We start from the raw sequence: 13,636 nt of genomic DNA, 5'->3' as shown, positions 1-13,636 counted from the left end.
GACCCCCAAGTCCTTCTCCTCAGGGCTGCAAACTTCATCCCCTTTAAGTATCTGGTGCTCATGTACTGCTAAACCCTCTGCTGTGGCTCATGCCGTCCTCCCTTATTGAAGGCCATGCCAGGTCACTTCTCTCATCCCTCACCTCTCCAATAAAGAAGCTCCATAGCTGGTTGCCTTGGCCAGAAACTTGATTTAGTTTATGTACTGTCAGGACTTCAAATGGTTTCATTGCTCTGTCAGCAATGAGAAGCTTGCAGGCACGCAGAACCCTTGTCAGCAGAGCACACAGCACCTCCTGAGACGCCGCCTGACCACAGGCGTGCTCACCGGGCAGGGCATGCCTCCTACCAGGCTGGTTTTAAAAGAGCAAACAAAACCCTTATTAGTGAGTGCCAATGGAAATAACGTGGCCAACCCACTGATGTGTTTGCAGAGCGTGTGCTCGGAGCAGGAGAAGACCGTGGAGCATCTCAGCAGCTTGTGCAAGCCTCTCGCAAGAGCCAGTTTGCAAGCGAGTGTCTGATGGTTCACTCACTTCACACTTCATGTCTGGCCATGTCCCAGCCAATGGGCCTGAATGTGAACCCAGTAAGTCACTGCGGGGGAAGCAGCCCCCTCGTAGCCAAAGCTCTATGGCCCCTAAATCCTCCAAAACCACACCAATAAATAGCTATGATAAGCACATGAGCATCAGCGCTCCTCTCCTCCGTCCATTTCCCCTCCTGACGTGGGATTCACTTGCAGTAAGAAACCTGACATGTATTTGCAATGAAGCTCCATGTTAGGAGATTCCTTACTTCTAAAGATCTCCATCTAGGAGGAGGATTTTTTAGTGCCGTAGAGTCATGGAATCCCAGACTGGTTTGGGTTGAAAGAGACCTTAAAGCTCATCCAGTTCCAACCTCCTGCCACTGAAGCTGGAGTAACCAGAACACTGGTACCCAACAGAGCATCGCTCCATGGAGTGACATTGCTGCTGCCTGTGTCTGCTCCAGCACAACTCAGTACCAAACATGCAGCCTGAAGACACAGCCTTGCTCCAAACATGCCCAACAACATTCCAGAGCACTTTATGCACATCTGCTTGAGGGCTTTCTGCTTTCAAATCCAGGTAAACTGGGACTAACTTCACCAAAATAACTCACTCCAGGCTGCAAATGAAGCAGAATCACCCATTTATGTCTTCCCTGAGGGGTGCAGGTTAAAGCCCTTCCTACTTCATACTCTTAAGAAACCAAAAGTACTTGTGATGAATTCATGCCCACTGATCACAGCTTGCTGAGAGGCTTTGGACACTAAATGACACACCATGGTGAAATGAGTCCTTGCAGGAGATGATGCAGAAGCTGCTGTATCTGAAAGGAGAAGTTCCTGCTGCCCAAGGAGCATTGGCCCTTGCCCAGGCTGGAGGGGGGGATACATTTCATATGGCTTTTAGTCCCTGAAACCTTCCAAAAACCCACAAGCCACAAGCCCATGTGAAAAGAACAGGCATTTGTCCTTTACAAATGCAAGTGCCCCCAGTCCCCACATCACGCTGTTAAACACAAGCTGTGCCTCCCCATGTGGCCTGTCTTCTAGATGCTGAATGCCTAACAGCTTCAAGCAGAGATCTGCACATTGTGGTTAATGGACAACCTGTAATTACCACTGCACCCGGAGAAGGCCTGAGGACATAGGAGAAGTATTTTCTAAGTACTCAGAAAACATTTGCAAGCATATTTCCAACAGTGATTTAGGCACTCGAAAGCCCAAGCCTCCTGAAAGTCAACAGCCCTCTCAGAAGTGCAAATCCCTTCTACAAACAAAACTCTGGCACTTCTGAGAACCTTCATTTTTCTCCTGCTAATGGGGCTCATCTCCCAGCCCTGGCACCTCCCTGGGCATCCTACCCAGGCACGGGCATGCCGGGATGCTCCACAGCACTTTAGAGAAGGAGAGGGGTGATGCCCATAATGATGAATGAAGGAGGGTGCAACCTGAAGCCCAACAAGACAGGCCCATGGCACGCTCTCCCCATCCAAACAAGAAGTGTTTCCAAGCTTGGACACGTCTTGGAGAACAGCCATGAAGGTACTTGACTTCCAGGGATATTTTGCATCTTATTGGACTTTGGCAAGATAACCAAGCCAACATGTTCCCTGCTCAAATCCACACATGCTGCAAACCAACATCTTCCACGTACAACCGTGAGTCACAGAATCATTAGGGTTGGACGGGACCTTTGGAGATCATCTAGTCCAAAACCTGGCGTCACTCCAGGTATTACTTTTACCTTCCCTGCAAGAGGATGGAAAAACCTTTCCGATGGTCCCATTGCTCCCAGTGCTGCAGCTCCCGGAGGAAGGCCACGTGTGGAGCCGGGCAGAGGCGCTCCCTCTGACGCAGGTTTGACGGTGATCAGCCCGGAAAGCAAGTTTCCACAGGCACTGGCTGTGGCAAGATCCCATGGCTCACCTTCCCAGGGTGGGGAATAGCCACCGTGCAGCTCGCAGAGGTGCAGGGATGAACGTGCTGGGGAATGGTACCCCCAAGATGTGATAACCTGCAGCAGCGTTGCCTGTGCTGGCTGTGGATCTGCCACCGCCGTCAATGCAGTGTCTGTTCTTGACCCATCGGGAGTATTTTACTCCTGTTTCAATTTATTGGGTGGATTCAGCACGTTCTGCAGTGCTGAGCTGCAAAACCGGGCAGCCAAGTCCTCTATTGAGATCAGCCAAAGAGCAGTTTGGGTGGCACAATGTGGTGCCTGTTCCCCCGGCCCCTCTGAGCCTCCCCACAACCTTGTCCCTCAGTGCCAGAGCAACAGGGGTATGAGGCATCTCAAATGCTTGTTGGTCTCAAGGAAACTGGGAATGCAGACACCCTCATGGATGTGACCCAGGTGGCTTTTGGGAGATGCTTCTGGCCATCCTGACTTCACCCAGCAAGCATCTGTCATGTACCTTCCACCCAAAGCACCTTTATTCACAACCACAATAACCCATTTATGGCCATTTGAGGTGATGGTTTTCTTTCCCAGCTCTCCCTGAAGCTGCACGGACAGTTCCTCAGGGAAAGGAATAAAATGGGACGATGCTAAAGCAACCACCTGAAAAATCATCTATAACTACAAATAAGAAATCCTTGGCCACTTGGGATAAGACACAGGGCTGCCAGACGATCTCTAGAGCAAAGCATGGTGCTGACCAAGCTCATGCTACATCTCCTTCCTACAGTGATGCTCCACACTGTGCAGAGATCATACCTAAAAGCTGTGAGGGCTGCAGGAGCTCACTCACCCCCACATCCATCCTTTTCCACAGGTTTTTCCTCCCTTTGAGCATGTGTCCCCACAGGGAACAGGGGCTGGATGCTGGTAGCCCCAACAGCGAGCGAACTGCAGCAATCCCTTAGCAACATTTATCACTTAACAACTCTTCCCCCCACGAAATCCCCAGCGGTGAGGTTTTCCCTGAACCCCATCCCTGCAGACACGGTGGATCTGTTGGAATGAGCACACTGGCAGGACTGTGATCCCCACCGTGATCCCGGCTCCTGCGCAAACGCTCTCTCTGTCGTTCCACCCTGCCAGGTGCCTGCCGCAGTTTTCCTGGGGAAGGTGGAACGCCACAAGCTGTCAGCACCACGGGCCCGACCTCCCAAGCTGTCAGCACCTCCTGCGAGCACACGGGGCTATAGTTGCTTCATAGAGCTGAAAATAACCCCGTGCCAGGAGGAAAGGGGGGAGCGGGCAGGGAGCAGCGCTGCTGTGTGCGGGGACAATGCGCCTGCCAGCCCTCCTCACCAGCAAACACACCTCTGCTGGGGCTCCTCTGCACGGCTTGGGTTTAAATCATTCTCCAAGGCAAACATCTGTAAAACACCTTCAATTTGCGCTATTATCTGCCACTTCTGTCATTTCACAGAACCCCAGACTGGTTTGGGTTGGAAGGGATCTTAAAGCTCATCCAGTTCCAACCCCTGCCACGGGCAGTGACACCTTCCACCAGAGCAGGTTGCGCCAAGGCCCTGTGTCCAACCTGGCCTTGAACACTGCCAGGGATGGGGCAGCCACAGCTTCTCTGGGCACCCTGTGCCAGCGCCTCAGCACCCTCACAGGGAAGAGCTTCTGCCTCAGAGCTCATCTCAACCTCCCCTCTGGCAGGTTCAAGCCATTCCCCTTGTCCTGTCCCTACAGTCCCTACGATGCTGCCCTTGTCTTCAGGCTCTTTCTTGCTCTTCCCTTCTCATCTGCTAAGGAAGAATATTTACATAGCCCCAGTCCTAATTTTGTAATTACAGGCACCAGTGCTTAGCCGGTGCATCAGAAATCTTCAGCTTTAGCTGTTTGGTGTGAAAAACAGCTTTCACGAGCAGGCTCAGAAATATCTATTATCCCACCAAGTTGCTTCACACCACACTGTTAAACAAACAAACCAAAAGAAGGCAAGAAGCAGGCTTTGAGTCATTGGTATTAACGCTGCCTTTGGAGCCTGTGGAGTTAATTTGGGTTTACTCGCAGTTTTGCTCTTGTCTTTGGAGCTCTGTAGCTGCCCCAGTGACAGTGAGGATGTTCAGTGAGTTTCTATGAATGCAAAGGAAAAGCTGTTATATGGGCCACTGACAGGAATCCCTCTGGTGATACAGAGCTCCAGGGAGATGTTGGAGGGACAAACCCCAGAATCATGGAGGAATACAGCAGGCATGGTTGTGCATGGAATCAGAGCAGTGATGCTCTCGTGGGGCTCAACCCATGCGCAGCATCCTACACGCAGCACTCAGTCCCAGCACAGCCTCCTGGCCCATTCCCATTCATAATGATAATTGGAGGAAATCCTCATTTCCTGCCAAAACCAAACATTTTCCCTAAGACAATGAACCCTTCCCTATGAGATGGGGAAATGTGTTTGCTCAGACCAGTCACCAGGCAGCCTCATGAATGATTACTGTGTATTTATGTATCTCCAGGTTGCTCGTCCCTCCTGTGCCTAGGAATCACATCCCAAGGGATTGTGGCCGAGCATCCTTGGAGCACCACAAGGTGCCAACAGGCTCAGTGCTGCTGAAAGCCCAGCGGAGATGGTGGCACCAGGGCAAGGCTGCTCTCCTGATGATCCTATTGCAATGCCATGGATATCACTGGAGTGGTTCTGCCATGAGCAATGAGGACTCTGAACCCAGCTCATTCCTGAGCTGGCAAACTTCACAGAATCCTGGAATGGTCTGGGCTGGAAGGGACCTTAAAGCTCATCCAGTTCCAACCCCTGCCATGGGCAGGGACACCTTCCACTAAAGCAGATTGCTCCAAGTCCCATGCAACCCTGTGCAGAGCAGGCTCAGCACACAGTGAGTGATTTAAGGTGGTAACAGTAGCCTGCTTTTCCCCAGGCATCAAATTAAGGTTGGATTGGATTAAAGATGTGAGGGGCATAAGTAAACTGGAGTCCTGTACCTGTAACTGCTCCTGGGGCACCTGCACCCACTGCTGCACCGTGGCCTCCTGTAAAGTAAATGCAGGTTTGAAATACAAATCACTGCCCTGACCCAGTCTCCATTTCAGGCTAACCCTGCACATCTTCCTCTTGAAACAGAAAGTGAACTGCCCTCCTGGGTTATCTGGTGCCACTTCCTGCATCTTTGGGAGAGTTCTGCAAGAAAGACATTGCCCAGTAACTGTTCTCATCAGCACTACTACAATTCTGCATTGAAACGGTGCTTTCTACCAAACCACTGGTGCCCAGTGGCCACATTTCCCAGTGCCCAAAGGAGCCGTTCCCACCACTGCACGGGGCTTAGCGCAGATCTAAACCCCACACCCTGCTCCATCCTTTGAGTGCCTCCAAAATCCTCTGGCATAAAATGAAGCACCTTCAAGGGGAGAAAAACCTGACCACTGTCTGCAAATCCCGATGCTGCTGCATCGTCCATGGGAGGAAGCAGCAAACCTGGAATTCTCCTGGAATGCTGGGGTTTGGGTGGTTTCATTAAACCATATGAACAACCACTTCTGGCCACTGCTTTTCAGCATATCAATTCATTCAAGGATGAATCCCTGTGCTTTGGGTCCACATAGTGCATGAGCCCAGGGAGCAGAGGGTTAAACAACAGGTTGTGGATCAGATGTGCATCTCTGGGATACAATTGGATTTTGTCTGTGTTTGGGACAAACACTGCCAAGCTTTGTTTGTGTTTCCAGTCCAGTACTCCCATGTGAGCAAGAACAAGGGTGCAGCACCCTACGCTGCATCCCTGGACCCTGTGGTGGGATGGAGCCAGGAGCAGCGGATGGAGCTGGGAGCAGGGGATGGAGCCAGGAGCAGGGCATGGAACTCAGAGCAGGGAACAGAGCTGGGAGAAGGGGATGGAGCTTGGAGCAGGGAATGGAGCTTGGAGCAGGGGATAGAGCTCGGAGCAGAGGACAGAGCTTGGAGCAGGGGATGGAGCTGGCAGCAGGGGATAGGGCTTGAAGCAGGAGATGGAGCCAGGAGCAGAGGGGATGGAGCTGGGAGCAGGGGGTGGTAGGACACGGACCCTGGGTACCACGGGGCCCTTTGACACTCAGACCCCCACTGCACGAGCAAGGCATGCTGCTGGAGGAGCCCATCCGTGCGCACAAGCTCCAGTCCATGCTGGAAAAGTAATTTCATGGCAAAACCACCCGTATCCCTGAGCACGGCCCGTTTTTTGCTTCCACAGCTGAATTTATTTTCAGCCCATTGTGTCTGGTGAGTCACAGACTCATAACTGGGGCAGATGGGACCGCTTTGACTGTAGAACCAAAACAATGGATGTCATGGCATTCCACATTATTGCTATTAAAAGCTCTGTCGGGTGACTAAAATAGAGCCTGCTACAATAAATCAGCTCCTACAAGCATCCTCTGACTATACCAAAGTGCCCCACATGAAATGGGCACAAATCAGCCTTTTACAGGGAGAAGGAACTTTTCTTCATGCTACTTCTGGCAGTGATATGACCCAGTACCTAAACCCAAGGTTTTATTGCTGTGGTAGTACCCAGATGACATCCCACCTGAGCAGACATGGCCTCAGGAGCTTGGGGATAGGAGTAGGTGAAAAAAAGCATTGCTTTTATTAGTCCATTTGGGCAGGGAAACCTCAACGAGTAGAACTTGGGCTACCCTGTGTTGGTGGACACCAGACACATGAGGTTTGCTGCACTTCAGTGAATACACAGAATTGTTTGTCAAAGGAACAGGGAGGGGGAGAAAACCATAGGAGTAAACATCATTCTGAACCTCATTTCCAATAGGAACTTGAATTTGTTTCAACTACTTGTGTTTTTAAATAGAAAAATACCAGGGCAATGCATAATGATGGCAGCATGTGTAAGAGCCTGACCAAGGTAAAGCCAGCCACCTCCGAGGTCCCCTGCACCCTCCAAACTGAGGCATTCCTTTTGATCCTGAACTGAAGTCTTTTTCCCACCAAGCCACAAACTGACCTTTTGCAGGCCCTCATTTGTGTTTATTTAACAAACACCAGGGCTTGGGAGCTGGAATCTGTCTCAGGAGTTACATCAATAGCAAACTATTTCCTGGGATACGTCTGGAATTTAAAGGCTCCAGTTTTTCACTACCTTTTGGCAATATTTGCCACGGGCTCAAGTGGGTGCTGATGCTGCTCCAAGGTCACTGCTGCCCCTCCTGCCCTCAACAGCAAGGCTGAAACTGCCAAAGCTGGGACAGAAAATCTTCTTAGATGAAAATGGAGGGAATTCTACCCCTCGAGGAAAGAGCTGGGTGGTCAGAGAGGAGAGGTCACTTCTCCCATCCTGCAGTTTGAACTTGACCCCACTCGGCATCAAGACCAACCCAAAACATTTCCAAGCTGGTGGGCCACTTTGTTTCAGCTTTGGGAGGGTACAAGCTCCTTTGTGCATGGATCCTCATGGAAACTGCCATTATTCCTTAGTTTGGAAGGGAAAACAAGGCAGGGGACAGCCCATTCCCAACCACCAAGAGCATTATTGATGTTGGTCTTGTTCAGCCTGGTGGAGAGAAGGTTTCTGAAGGGGAAACCTTAGAGCAGCTCCAGTGCCTAAAGGGGCTCCAGGAAACCTGGAGAGGGGCTTTGGACAAGGGATGTAGGGACAGGACAAGGGGAATGGCTTGAACCTGCCAGAGGGGAGATTGAGATGAGCTCTTGGGCAGAAGCTCTTCCCTGTGAGGGTGCTGAGGCGCTGGCACAGGGTGCCCAGAGAAGCTGTGGCTGCCCCATCCCTGGCAGTGTTCAAGGGCAGGTTGGACACAGGGGCTTGGAGCAACCTGCTCTAGTGGAAGGTGTCCCTGCCCATGGCAGGGGTTGGAACTGGATGAGCTTTGAGGTCCCTTCCAACACAAACCACTCTGGGGTTCTATGATTACACACCTGCTCCTCTGGATCTCCAGCCCAGGCTGAAGCTGCTTTTAATGCTGAAAAACACATGAACCACACATCCACGTGTCAGGAGGATGCTCTTGTGATTCTTGGTGGAGATGACTCCATTCGGTGAAGGCACGTGCTCCTTCAGGACAGTGAAGTCACCCCATGAATGGCACTGTCTGTCCACAGCAGCCCCTGCACAACATGAATAGTCCTGTTGTACCCAGCATCTCAGCACCCTTCCCGTAACAGGCGTCTTTCAGGCACAAAGTCTGCTCTGTAACAAGTCCTTATCAGGCACACCCAGTGCTTCATCCTCACCACCTTCTAAGCTGGTGTCCACTGCTGCCAGCGCCCTCTTATCCACCCTTCGCAGCTGTTTATGATGAACTCATAACCATGGGATGCCAGGGAACATTGTATTTTAATTGCCTCATTTGTTCTACAGCAGCTACTCTCTGTTCCATATACTATAGGCCATACTGTACAATACAGAGCTTCATGGAGAAGCAGTTTGCCAGCTGTCTGAGACTCCACAGTGTTCATGGTTAAACGCTCACAGGAAAGGAAACAGATTAGAGAAAACTCGGGAGAAGAAGACATTAGGACAGCATTTGTATGAGGGATGCAGCTCTTCAAATTACAAATGCTTCGAAGGCTCACAGAGAAGCCAAACCCTTGTGCAGCCATTCAGAAATGGGGCACAGCTGCCACCCCCAAGTCTTCATTTGTTACCAGCGCACAGATCCTAGCAGGGCACTTCCAACTGGCAGGAACCAACACCTCTCATCACATCTGACATCTACTGCCAGCAGTGCTATGGCTTACACACCGCAAGGACGTTTCTTTCCATGGCAAGTTGTATTCCTAAACACTAAGAGAGTATCCTCCATTTCCAGCCAGGGCTAACCCTGCTTGGGGTTAGTGCTGCAGGGAACATGGTTGGGCTTGAACAAAGGTAGATAGATAGATAGATAGATAGATAGATATAGATAATAGAATCCCAGACTGGTTTGTGTTGGAAGGGACCTCAAAGCTCATCCAGTTCCAACCCCTGCCACAGGCAGGGACACCTTCCACTAGAGCAGGTTGCTCCAAGCCCCTGTGTCCAACCTGGCCTTGAACACTGCCAGGGATGGGGCAGCCCCAGCTTCTCTGGGCACCCTGTGCCAGCGCCTCAGCACCCTCACAGGGAAGAGCTTCTGCCTCAGAGCTCATCTCAATCTCCCCTCTGGCGGTTATACAAATATAAGTTTTTATACAAATATAAGTTTTTATACATATATAGATAGATGATTTGCTTAAAAAACATCTGTAAAAAGGACAGCTCCATTTGGAAACGTGTTACCTCAAATACAAATCTCTCAGGAACAACCATATCGAAGTGTTACATAAGGCAGGAAACAGAAGGGGCAGGAGATAGCGAGGGCTCGTTCTGCCGCTGCCGGGGACGACTGCAAACTGCCACTCAGGGCGGCTGTCATCGGTGCAACAGACACGTCACATCTTCTCACTGAGCTGTGTGAGGACACCAATGTGCTCAGCCAGGGCTGGCCGTGCCTCAGCTTCCCATAGATGACTCAGACAAGCCACCAAACCCACTGCCACGAGGCGTTTCGGCACACAGCACCCCAAATCCTGCGGGAATCGTTGACACAGAGATGCTGGAAAGCAGCAGACATGGAGGTGGGACATGACAAGACACCAGGTCACCGCACAGCAAGGTGCCCTTTGGAGAAGAATTGAAGCAGGCCATGGGAGAGGAAAACCAAGCGGGTGTCTCTCCATCACACAGCATCCCTGGTAGGTTCTGTATTAGCTTAGGAAATCCATGTTTTCTCACCTAACCAGCTTCTCCTAGTGCCTTGCAAAGGGTGAAACCACTCATTCCTGTCAAAATCAGCCCAGCCAGGACAGCTGGGATCCAAGCCACCTCCTGCCACCCTTACAACATTGCTCATCTCCCACATTTTTAGGTACACCACCCACACCAGAAAAAGAAAACCAGCTCTTTGAGAAACATCCCAATTCATGGAGAAATCAAACCCTGACCATTTCTGAGCACGGAAATGTCCTGTGGACATGGTCACTGGGGTGCAAGACTGAGCACTGCACCTAGGAAGGAGAGCACAGTGCTATGAGATCAGCAACGCCATCAGAACAACTGCTGGGATTTCAGAGGTTGGATGTTGTTGGTTTGTGCTTCACGTGGAAAGGGGGAATGAAAGCTGACATTGGAAAGCAAGCCCCAAGCCCTGCACTGAAATGAGGCGATGGTCGATGTCCTCGTTTAAGGGTGGTCAGAGATGCCAGGCAGCTCCTGTGGTACCCAAACCCATAGAAACTGGCCTCTTCACATCTCACCTACCTCAGGACATGGGAGATACATGACACATCATCATCACCCACTCGCTTGACTATAACCTACCAGGTTTATACCCAGTTCAGAGGCCCAAAGGAGAGCATTTACAGGCATTTAAGGCATGCAGAAGGATTTCAATGGTGCTGTGGCTTCTAAAAATGGTTGTGATTTCAACAACCACCATGTTCATGGTTTGGGTTCTGCCTGAAGCCAAAGCCTCTCTGCTTTGGTGCTGTAGGAGTAAATAAGGGGAGTGATATGGGCTCACCTCCCCTCTCTGAGGTATGGGAATTGCCAAGAGATGAGACAAACCCAGGATTCTGAGGAATTAACAGCAATGTTCTCCCAAGGATTTTCCCTCCCAGCAGAACTTTAACATTTAGGTCTCTTTCTTCATTAGCCCAGTTATGTGGCCATGTAATTGCTTCCAGGAGTGGCTCCCTCCCCTCCTGCCTGGCCTGAATATCCCTCCTGCTATGAAGAAAACTTTGCTTTCAGGTCATATTAGTCTTATTTTGATTATGGCACCGGGTTTCAGGCGTTTAACACGTGGTTACAGCACAAGCACAGAACTAACTGATCGACTGCCAGAGCTGGATGCGGCTCCAGCACCCAGCACCCCGAGCTCCATTCCCAAGGATTCATGGCATGCCCCATGTCTCAGTTTCCCCACCTGTAATGTGACTGCTTTGGGTTACACTGGGAAGCCCAGTCTGGACACGCTGGCTTTCCTTTGCTTTGACTCATGAGGACCATTGCACACAAGCCATTCCCACCCCATATAAAGACTAGAGGACACGTGCAGCCACGTGGACACCTCACCACTACTTGAGCTCTTAACACCTAACTTTCCAGCCTCATTCCAAGAGAGGCATTAAAAGCAGCCTGAGGGAATACCCAAGCCTGCAGGGTTTCCTTGAGCACACTTATCCCTGGTCTCCTTCTGCCCATGAGGAATTAGTTGCTTTTCACAGCATTCCCATCCCAGGGAGGGCTCTGACTGGTGCCGCACGCCCCACCAAAGGCAAGAATGCTCACCATAACTTGCCTAATCCTGCTCATCCCTCTGTGCCAGTCCTCCCACGTGGAGAGCAGCCTGCCAGCACTGCTCCTCATAGCTCAACAGCTATGGAAACCCTGGCCTCATACAGCTCCCAGCTTCCCCTTCTTCCCACCCTGCTGCCCCATATCCCTGTCTCCAGGATCCACCCACTGCCATGGGCACCCAAACCGGGCTGGGTTTCCCCCCTGGAAACTGGGGATGCTCCACAGGATGTGCTCTGGGCTGGATCCCAGCCACAGAGTTCCTTGGTGATGGTGGTGTTGGTTGGTGGTGGTAGCAACCGCTGGGCATTCGGCCACCCAGCCTGGATCAGTGGGTGAGGAGAGGATGGAAAAGCAGGTTCCCATTGCTCCTGCCACCACCAGCAGCGGGGGAAATGTCACCTAATCTCTTTCCCATTCCTACAGTGCTCATGCTTTGCAGCATGGGGCTTCAGGACCCTTTCTTTATGGTATCTGTGCTTGCAAAGGATGAACACCCCAATAACTACATTTGTCTATATTCATGCTTAAAGGTACCTGAGTAATCTGATTTTTGTCATCCTTGGGTCACCTGCCCATGCCAAAGCCATGTTCCCAGGGTGCCCAGAGAAGCTGCGGCTGCCCCATCCCTGGCAGTGTTCAAGGCCAGGTTGGACACAGGGGTTTGGAGCAACCTGCTCTAGTGGAAGGTGTCCCTGCCCGTGGCAGGGGGTTAGAGCTGGATGAGCTTTAAGGTCCAACTCAATCCAGGCTGATATTCTATGATTTGATGATGAAAATCAGGGCAGATGCTCAGGGATGAAGCACAGCACATAACCACACTGAACCAGAACCAGGGGTGAGTCTTCTGGCCAGCAGAAGGTGACAGCCCACGATGGGAGGTGGCCAGGACGAATTCCCTGCTCCCACAGTGGCAGCCCTGGGGTCTTCAGATCCCACCATTATCCCCATCCCTTGCAGAACGTCATTGACTTTATGTCCATAAACTACTGATGTGGGAAATGCTGAATCATGAAACTGCAGAAAAAGAAGCTTCCTGAGTGTGAAATGAAGAGGCTGCTCACACTGTCCTTCAACGCAGCCTCTCTCTTTGGCTCTCACCAAAGTCCAGAGGAACTTGGTCTTGCAGGGAGAGGACCCGGGACCAAAACCCTCCCTGGTACATGGTTCAGATCTGTTATCTGGTTTTGTGCAGCAGATAGAAGAGGGAGGTTGTGCTCTGTGTTTGCAACTGAAAACGAAACGTGATAACATCTCAGAGTGGAAAATTACAGAGGCTACGAGAAGGTAAAGCCTGTAGAGTATGAATTCAACTCCTAACAGAGACAAGGGTAGGTGCCTTGAGGTGCTGCCTTTACCTCGCCATGGCAGGAATGGGGCTGCTCTCTCCTGAACTCAGAAATGTGGCATCTAACATATTGCTGCTTGAAATGACGACACAGTGAGCCCAGTGTGCAAAACTCAGCACAGAACAGGAACGTGGGTGGTTCTTAAAGAAATCCATTTGGAGGTGAATGTGTTTTCCGCTCAGACACAAGGATGCACTTCCCTGTAACACCCGTGTCACTCCATGTGGTGCAGACCCACCTCAGGAGGATGCTAAAACAGTTTTAGCAGAGAACAGCAGCACCTCGCTGCCGATCCCCATCAGCAGGACCAGCACCACCACCTCTTACCTGGGTCATCTTGGCGAGGTCCAGCGAGGGCCGTTGCTCCTGAACCTCCTCCGGTCTCCGTCGCTTGACCCCAACCTTTTTGTCATTCAGGACGCAGGGCTGGGAGCGGCTCCGGGAGAGCCCCGCTGCCCGTCGGCCCAGCTCCGGTGTGGAGGCAGGAGTGCTGCTCGCCGACGGCACGCAGTACT

At 51.4% G+C, this 13,636-nt stretch overlaps 1 protein-coding gene across 1 annotated transcript in view; it reads right to left on the bottom strand.

Annotated features, from left to right (window-relative positions):
* Positions 1-13,448: 13,448 nt before the first annotated feature.
* Positions 13,449-13,636, bottom strand: part of FAM53B (family with sequence similarity 53, member B) — a gene marked incomplete at its 3' end in the record, with an annotated part of 12,732 nt that continues 12,544 nt past the window's right edge. The window contains exon 4 of the mRNA XM_010024772.1: positions 13,449-13,636. This exon is cut by the window's right edge and continues 481 nt beyond it. Coding sequence (XP_010023074.1) covers positions 13,449-13,636 — 188 coding nt within the window.

Source organism: Nestor notabilis, unplaced genomic scaffold, assembly GCF_000696875.1.
Source record: "Nestor notabilis isolate BGI_N333 unplaced genomic scaffold, ASM69687v1 scaffold3882, whole genome shotgun sequence".
Lineage (NCBI taxonomy): Eukaryota > Metazoa > Chordata > Aves > Psittaciformes > Psittacidae > Nestor > Nestor notabilis.
This window is presented reverse-complemented; position numbering and strand designations above follow the sequence as displayed.